General features: G+C 35.4%; 1 protein-coding gene across 1 annotated transcript in view; it reads right to left on the bottom strand.

The window, feature by feature from the left end:
* Window positions 1-2,312: 2,312 nt before the first annotated feature.
* Window positions 2,313-10,000, bottom strand: part of LOC149128977 (epidermal growth factor receptor-like) — a 19,980-nt gene continuing 12,292 nt past the window's right edge. The window contains exons 6-8 of the mRNA XM_089346868.1: window positions 8,873-8,974; window positions 5,075-5,180; window positions 2,313-2,499 (exon numbers count right to left, since the gene is read on the bottom strand). Of these exons, the coding sequence (XP_089202994.1) occupies window positions 2,328-2,499; window positions 5,075-5,180; window positions 8,873-8,974 (380 nt within the window). The 3' untranslated portion in view covers window positions 2,313-2,327. The remainder of the gene's footprint in view (window positions 2,500-5,074; window positions 5,181-8,872; window positions 8,975-10,000) is intronic.

A 10,000-nucleotide genomic window follows, 5' to 3' on the forward strand; every position in this document is an offset into this window, starting at 1 on the left:
GTTACAGCAAAACAGTCAGCCGCCTCTTATATATGGATGATCTAAAACTGTATACTACAAATGATTAACAGCTGGAAACATTACTACAGACAATACATGGATTTACCAAAGAAATAAACATGAAATTTGGCTTAGAAAAATGTGTCAAAGCAACCTTGAAAAGAGGAAAATTAGTTAAGAGTAGCAACATCACACTAGATAAAGCAAATGAAATAAGAATATATGATATGATTTCTATGGCAGCGTGCCCTTCCTTACAATGTGTACTGGGTGCTTTTTATATGATACTGGCACTAACAAGGTCAGCATATAAGTTTTGTATTTGTCAGTTTATCATTTGATAAATGATTTTGTCAACAAAGAGAAGGCTTCTAGTGGAATTCTGTACACGAAAATCAGAAAGCCAGGTGTGAATGTAAGCTGCTGATAAACTATTCTAGAGCAATTCACATATCATGAATAAAAGAATTAAATAGTCCTACAACTGGTTCTCAATACAGTGAAATTTAATCAATAAAAAGGGGTTTGCTATGGTCCTCTTGTCTTTTCTTTACCCAAGTCATTAAAGACATCACAATGAAATTCAAGTTTGATTGATAAAAAAGGTGTACTGTCTTTTTGTTTTAAATGATTTTGACCCAAACAACACTTGAGGCTTTGTAATATAAGGGATCACAAAGAAGGAAAAGAAGGAGCCAACAAATTCAAAATATGTTGATTGATACAAAGCCTAAAGGGCTGAATTTCACAGTCCATAAGAAAACAAGATGATGGTATTGAGTTACAAAGAGTAGCAGTTTAAGGGAAAAAGTAATTAAAATAAAAGGACTTTTGACTAACAAAACGGTAAACAGAAAAATAGTGTGTCAGGAAAGAGAAATGGATGAGATGTTTTAAAGGTCTTGACAGAGGGTATTAGGACCAGGTTCTGTGAAGGTTCTGTTCATCCAAGCCTTTAAAAACTTCACAATGAAGTTCAACTTTGACTGGCAAACAGAAACTTGGAAGAGTAAAGTGTACATTTGAGAAAAAAGACCAGAATGTTAGCAGGGATATATAAAAAACAAAACAAAACAAAAAGAACAACAAAACAAAAGGTGGGAAGGCATGACGAGGGTGTTGAAAAAGTGCAACTGGATCAGGGAAATATCTATTTCTGTACAGTCAGGTGCAAACAGTTGGCTAGAGAAAACATACACAGTGAGGATTTCTGGCAGATTGACAAGGGTCAATATGGATTTTAGGAAGCAACAAATGCATTTGGGTTTGTTCAGGACAAAAGCAAGTATGAAGTGTTTTGACAGCTTGCTGTAAATATTTGATGGAATTTGTTATTACTGATCATCATCATCATCATCATCATCATCACCGTTTAACGGCCGCTTTCCATGCTAGCATGGGTTGGACGATTTGACTGAGGACTGGTGCAACCGGATGGCTACACCAGGCTCCAATCTAATTTGGCAGAGTTTCTACAGCTGGATGCCCTTCCTAACGCCAACCACTCAGAGAGTGTAGTGGGTGCTTTTATGTGCCACCCGCACGAAAACGGCCACGCTCGAAATGGTGTCTTTTATGTGCCACCCGCACAAGAGCCAGTCCAGGGGCACTGGCAACGATCTCGCTCGAAAACCCTACAGGGCCAGTCAGGCAGTACTGGCAACGGTCACGCTCAGGATGGATCAGGACGGTACATCTTATGTGCCACCCGCACAAGAGCCAGTCCAGGGGCACTGGCAACGATCTCACTTGGCTTGCCGGGTCTTCTCACGCACAGCACATTTCCAAAGGTCTCGGTCAGTAGTCATCGCCTCGGTGAGGCCCAATGTTCGAAGGTCTTGCCTCACCACCTCAGCCCAGGTCTTCCTGGGCCTACCTCTTCCACTAAGATATAATTGTTGTTGTATGTGGAATTAGTGATAGGGATAATGAAAGGTAAAGGGTTAATAAGGAGCCAGAAGTCTAGACAATAGCAGTAATTTAAGAAAGAGTGTGGGGGAGAGAAAGGAGAGGAAGGAGAATAGGTGAGATAGAAAGTATGGGAGAAAGAATGGATGAGATAGAAAGCAAGAGAGAAGGAGAAAGCAGGTGTGAGAGAGAGAGAGAGAGAGAGAGAGAGAGAGAAAGAGAGAGAGAGAAAGAGAGAGAGAGAGGAGATATAAAAAACAGAGGAGAAGTGATTACAGAGTTTGGGGTGGGCAGTGAATATTTAGATTGTTGTACATTGATAAGTATTTCAATCGGTATCGCAAAAAATAAGAATTGTTTTCCAAATACACACACATGCATATGTTCTTTCACTCATACACACATATACTTAATTAGACTTACAGGACAGCTTCGTTTCGTCCACCAATGACTTCCAAGTTTTTGAAGAAGGAGAGATTCTTTAGTTCCACAGGACTTTCCTGTATGGTGAAACGTCCAGTTATTTCTTGCACGCTGTTTAAATTGTCAAGGTGTTTCAGAACTAGAGGCCTAATTAGAAAACTGGGATCCCTAAAATAAACAAGAACATGATTCAAAACAACATTCAAACATTAAAAGTTGCAACACAAAATCACCTTCTACTGAAGGACCATACATTGATTTCATATAATTCTAGAGGTGTTTTGTAAAAAAAATTGTATAAAATAGTCTGAAGTGGAGGATAGTGCATCTCCCACTTTGTCACCTGCCAGCCCTTCAAAGCTTGAAGTTCATACCAGTTATATTCAGATTGAATATAACAGATCCAAGTCAATGTTTGCTGGAAAATTGTGGCTGTGTGGATAAGAAGCTAGCTTCCCAATTACAGTAGTCTTCTGCTATCATATAACTCTAGACAAACCTAAGTCTTGTGAGTGAATTTGATAGGTGGCAACTGGAAGAAGCCCGTTGTGTGTGTGTGTGTGTGTGTGTGTGTGTGTGTGTGTGTGTGTGTGTGTGTGCATATATCTACATGTACGTCTGTGTATTGTGCTTGCCTCCCACTACCACTTGACAACTGGTGTTGGTTTGATTACATTCCTGTAACTTAGCAGTTTGGCAAAAAGAGACCAATAGAATAAGTACCAGACTTAAAAAAAAACAACAAGTATTAGGTCTATTTGTTTGACTAACACCCTTGAAGGTGGTGCTCCAGTATGGCTGCAGTCCAATGATTGAAACAAAAATATATAAGACAAAAGGTAAATGATAAGGGCAGAATTCCAGACAGATGAATTCTAGGAAAATGATAGGGAAAGTTGCTTAGTACTGAAGGTCTGGGAACTGAGACAGAGGGAGTCAGTTAAATTAATCTCAGTAAATGATTGATATTAACTTTTGTCAACCCCAAAAGTTTGAAGGTAGAGTCAGAGAGAAATAAGACCACACTTATGATAGAAAGTAATTTCCAAAAGCATTTAGACAAGGATTCTTGTCATCAACATCATGTAAAGTTTGTTTTCCATGCTGGCATGGATTGGATGACTTGACAGAAGCTGCAACTGGTTCCATACTCTGTTTTAGCTTAATTTCTACAGCTGGATATGTTTCCTAATGCCAACCACTTTACAGAGTGTAATGGGTGCTTTTTACATGGCACTATCACCAGTGATTTTATGTGGCACCATCACCAGTGCTTTTTACATGGCACCAACACTAACAAATATTTGTGACCAGGAAGCTTTCACGGACATTGTTTATTTCTATATGGCACCAGCACCTTTACAAATATTTAGATAGTAATTGCTATCATTTATATATATAACCACAAATATTGAGAGAGTAACATATTGATCAAGTCAACATCAATATTTAACTTTTGGATGCCCCAGGGTAGATGAAAGGACAAAGTTGACTTTGGCAAAATTTGAACTCAGACTGAAAAAAGACAAACTGAATACAAACTAAAGTGTGGTGCACTATCTGTCATCCACTAACATGTCCATCTTTTAACTTTTACTCGTTTCAGTCAGTGGACTGTGGTAATCCTGGGGCACCACCTTGAATGGTTTTAGTCCAACAAATTGACTCCTGTACTTATCCTGTTGCTCTCTTTTGCTGAACTACTAGATTACAGGGACAAAAACAAACCAACACTAATTGTCAGGCAGTGGGGGAGGGGAGTAACACAGACACAAACACACAGAAACATATATAAGATGGACTTTCACAGTTTCCATCTACCAATTTCGCTCACAAGACATTGGTTGGCCTAGGGCTATAATAGAAGATACTTGCCCAAGGTATCACATAGTGGGACCAAACCCCAAACCTCATGACTGCAAAGCAAGAAGTTATGATGTTAAAGCATGACCACCAGAGAGTAGGCAATAAGTGGTTAGTTAGTAACTAGATAGATATTAGTAGCTAACCACTAATTCAGTCCTGACTGATTGAATCATCAAAGACATTCCAGATGTGACCATGTCACTTTTTACAGACATAGTTTATCTAGGACTACATTATCTAATATGTTCTTACATTTTTAAGATAGTAGAGTGTGAAGTTGAGGGATATTTCGCTGCTATTTTTACCAGTTTAAGCAATCACACAGGATCTAACCTGTTGGCTTGTACACCATAGTTTAACTGGCAGGTATAATTTCCCTTCACTGATACTTCCAATACTTAGCCTTGTGAAAGGCATGAAAGCCACAACTCCTGCTTTCCCCCTTTTCTACATGAAGCCAACAGGGTTTAAACAGTTATTACTGGATACTTCAAGCTATGGAAGGCTGAATGAAATAAATATATTTATCTTATAAATGCTGGGGATTCATAAATATTTACCTGAGAAAATGCTGGAGATGAATAAATATTTATTTTACAAGTGCAGGGAGTGAATAAATATTTATCTCACTAGTGCATAGTGTGAATAAATTTTTATCCTTTAATAGTAATAATAATAATGATGACGACGACGACAATGACGACGACGACGACAACAACAACAACAACAACAACAACAACAACAACAACAACAACAACAACAACAACAATAATAATAATAATAATAATAATAATAATAATAATAATAACAATAATAATAATAATGTTTAATTTTATTGGCCACAAGAACTCAACGTGTCAAAATCAAAACAACTTACCCTTTAAATGTTACACCTAACATAATTAAATTGCCTTCGATAATGGTACAGTCTTTGAAAGAAGCAATGTTTTTTGAATTCAACCAACTTTTAGTTCCATTGCAAGCTAGAAAGAAATAGATTAACATTTTAGTGTGGTACAATGGTTTATGATATTGTTAGGTTAAAGAAAGAGGGGAAAAAGGTAGGTAAGTAGATAGTAAGTAAGTAGGTACACAGTTAGAGACGGGGTAGATAGGTAGCTAACTACCTACTTTGCTAGATGCTTAGACACATACACCTAATTCATCACCATTATTGTCATCATCATCATTATCATCTGATATCTGTTTTCCATGCTGGCATGGATTGGATGGTTTAATAGGATCTGGTGAGTTGCAGGGCTGTCATGTCTCGATGACAGCTTTGACAGAGTTTCTAAGGCTGAATACTCTTCTTAATTGCTAACTTTATTACAGTGTGTACTGGACACCTTCCTCATGGCATACACACTTGTGAGGTCACCAAGTAACTTGCAAGACAAGAAAAGAACAAGAAAAGGAGAAAAACCCTCTTGGCTAAGTGTGTATTTGTGTGAGTTGTGTATTTGGGAGAGAAAGGTGGCTTTATGCTTGGTATTGAGAGGCTAAAATATGACAGAGAGACAAACACGGGTATTTTGTTAAAGAGGAGATACATGGCTCCCCAACATTATATTTGAATGGGTAAGTGTTAACTGAGAAGAAGATAAAGATGGTAGAGATGGAGTACCAGAACGAACTCACAGACTACAGGAAGGTGAGTATAAGGGAAAATAGGGGATAGTGAATTAGGATTGGTGGTAATTAATAAAAGTCTAAGGGGAGAGTAACAGAAGGTTAGAAATGAATGTATTGAATGAGGAACAAGGGTGGAGGTGCAGATGATGGGGAAATAACAGTATGGAAGGAGGTAAGGCTCGAGAAGGAGGATTGATCAGGAGATAGATGAACTGATGGGCAAAGTGTAGGAATGGTGGGGAGGAAAGATCTGTTTGGCTGTGACTTTTCCATCTCTCAATTTTTGTTCCAGTTGATTTTGTATTTGGTGTAATGATGTAGTTTTGTATAATAATCATGGACATGAAATTCATGTTCACCATAAATCAATAAATAAAGAGCTAACAGTTTTTAAAGTTTGCAAATTTTGGGTAATTTTAGCCAATTTGAAAGCCACAGACATAGGTGCTTGTTTCCGTAGTAACAAATCATTCAGTTACTAAGCTGCTTACCCACGTAATCATTTTTTGATTATTAAATGCTTAAAACACATGAGGTATGAGGTGGTCATGAGATGTGCTAAAAATAATAGCTGAATAGGCTTTAAATCATGCACCAAAATTTCTTTTGGCTTTTGCATAATTGTATGAATTCTCACATGTAGAATACAAATTCGCATAAATTTTCTGAAATTTCCAAAATATAAAAAAGTTATGAGGGGTTATGTGGCAAGCATAAAGCAGAATTCCATCAATACTTCATTTGTTTATAGTTGACAATAGGTGCAGTCACGCACAAAATGATAGCTTCCAAATCCTCTTTTCTGACTGGGTAAAAATGATCAAACCTCTTTAATTTGAAAAAAAAATTTTCTGGAAGTGAATTAGCCCATGAGACTCGACATGGAAAATTACATCAATACACCAAATTTTAAAATCTTCACTAAACTTCAAAATTTCCACAGGAGCAGCCAAACAGAAAAGATCTGAGATATTGGTTCTTTGATAGATAATTTCAAAGACTGAGGAATAAACAAAATATTGTGCACTGATAGATGTCAAAACTACATTTCAATTTATGGATCTATACAACACATGAAAAATTAAAATGTAAAAATGGGAATAAAAATGCTCATAGAATAAAAATTCTCATTGTTGCTTGCTTGGTCATGCTGAGCATGTCAAATAACCTTATATGGAATAACTCTTTGTCCCGCACTTCTCACTGTCTATTACTTTTGCTATACCTCCTGCTATAAAATAACAATTAATAATTCACCTCCTCTGCCTTTAACTCCTACTACTACAATTTCTCTATCTGCTCTTTTTCCTATTTTTACTACCATGGCTGTTGCCTTCATTTAGAGGTAGGACTTGGATCAAGAAAAACATCACACAAAGTGGCATGTAGTGTATTTATTGATACATTATATATATATATATATATATATATATATATATAATGTATAAATTATATATATATATACATATATATATATATACATATATATATATATACATATATATATATATACATATATATATATATATATATATATCTACAGACACAGGTGCAGGTTTGGCTGTGTCGTAAGAAGTTTACTTCCCAACTACATGGTTCCAGGTTCAGTCCCACTGCATGGCACCTTGGGCAAGTGCCTTCCACTGTAGCTTCGAACTGAACAAAGTCTTGTAAGTGGATTTGGTAGATGGAAACTGAAAGAAGCCCATTGTATATATATATATATATATATATATATATATATATATATATATACACACACATATATGAAGATACACTGTGTTCTTTCTCAAACAGTCATTACTTTCTCTCACTCTCTCAGTCATAGCTATTACTCTCTCTGCCTCTCCTTCACTGTATTACTTTTTTCTCTCCTCTCCTTTCCCTGATACTACTCTCTCTCTTTAGCCGGTCTACTGTCTTACTTGTAGAAGGTTATTTTGTAAACAAATGCAAACCTGGATAGCACAGGGTGAAATCTGAAGCTGGATGAGCTTTATACTGTACTCTACTACATTCTTAACAGAATATACCACAACTATATATATATATATAATGCAGAAGAAAAAGACTATGTATCCTCTTTGCTTCTTGTGGATATACCCGAATGCCTTCCTAACAACAGTCTTCAATGTAGTGATGCTGTATTGAAGTATATGTTGAATTGTTCTTAATGATGTCCATATTAATAAGTCATAGGAATTTTGAAAATGAATAAAAATAAAATTATTGCAGCAATATAACATTACCTGAAGTCAACCACAGTGACAAAAGTATAATGCCAAAATTAGTTGTTTGGCCAGGCACCAGTCTCGGCCAATCATGATTGACAATAACATTCTGTTCATAAACTTCAGTAACCTATCTTCTCTACTAAGCTAGTTGTCTCCTCTTAAGTTCTACTTCAGTTATTAGCATCTGGTTTATTTATGGATGTAGTTTAATTATACTAATTATACAGTTAGTTAATCCCTAAAATGTGGATCATCTGTAGGATGTGACTCATCTATGGGGTGAGACTGATCTGTGGGATACATTTGATCTATAGGACATAGCTCGTCAATCAGATGTGGCTTATTTAGAAAATATTGCTTATTTAGAAAATGTTGCTTATATATAGGATATTGTTTACTTATAGGATACTCTCTTCATAGTGTATTTGTTTTCAATATCTGTAAAATCAAAAATTAGATTGAAAGCAAAAACTGATTACATTAACCCTTTAGCATTCAGATTATTGTCAAATGTAATACTTTTTCATTCACACTGATTTCAATTAATCATGCATTATTTTGTAGATTCGAAATTTTAATGATGTGATTGTATATTTTGAAAATGACATTGAAGGGTACGTGTGTTTGGTTGGATCTGGTTGATTTGAACATAAAACAGGCAGCATATTTGGACCAGATACGACTGGTTTAAATACTGAAAGGTTAAGTAAGTTTCAGTAACATGGATTCTCCCCAACATTTATATATACATATAGATAACATGTATGGGTGAAACCAGCAAAAATGAAAGCATTAAGTACACTTACTTTTTGGACAAACTCCTTCACACAGTACGCAGGTGTTGTTGATTGCTTGTTTGTTTGGAGGACATTTCCTTACACAAGCAGAATCATCTTTCAACATGTGACCTGTAAGATCAAAGTTTATATAATATTGATAGAATAGGTTTTAGAAACCAATAGCATATAATCATCATTATCATTTTAATATCTAATTTTTGAAACTTGTATGGAGCAGACAAAATTTCTTGAGGCAGATTTTCTGCAGCCTGATGATCATTTTAACTGGATAGAAAGCAAAGTAATATTTTCCTCCTGGTCTGTTTTCATAGAAGAATGCAAATAAACAACATCACATGTATGATGGTGATATTTGTTTACATTTAGTGTGCAATGTCAAGACAAGAACACACAAAATATGTACATATATATATATATATAAATATTGAACAATGAGAATGAGTGCTCAACACTGCATTGGTGGATAAAAATTATTTATTTTGTGTATTTAAGCTACCATTGGTTTCACGTTAAAGAATGCCGCAACAATTATCAAGCCTGTCACATGGAAACATCGGTGCTTGTCTCCATTTTGGAGTATGTATATATATATATATATCTATCTATTATTTTTATATTTTTAATCCAAAATGGAGACAGACACTGATGTTTCCACATGATGGTCTTGATAATTGCTGAGGTATTTCTTAACAAGAAACCAATGGTAGCCTTGATACACAAAAAATAAATAAATAAACAAACAAACAAACACACACACACACACACGTATATATATATATATATATACATACACACACACACACACATCTGACAAGCTTCATGTTAATTTCCAACTACCAAATTCACTCACAATATTTTGGCTAGCTTGAAGATATAGTAAAAGCCATTTGAACAAGATGCTGTGTACTGGGACTGAACCTAAAACCATATAGTTCAGGAGCAAAATTCTTAACTAGACAGCTATGTATATTCAGAAAGTATGTTCATGAATATATATATATGTTGTAGATATAAATGTGATCATATTATTGCGCAAGATATTTAAAAAATAATTTTGTGCCATGTATGTATACATGTATGTAAGTATGTATGTATGTATATATATGTATGCATTTATCTATCAACATCATCATC

This window comes from Octopus bimaculoides, unplaced genomic scaffold, assembly GCF_046866305.1.
Source record: "Octopus bimaculoides isolate indiv1 unplaced genomic scaffold, ASM4686630v1 contig269, whole genome shotgun sequence".
In the NCBI taxonomy this organism is placed as follows: domain Eukaryota; kingdom Metazoa; phylum Mollusca; class Cephalopoda; order Octopoda; family Octopodidae; genus Octopus; species Octopus bimaculoides.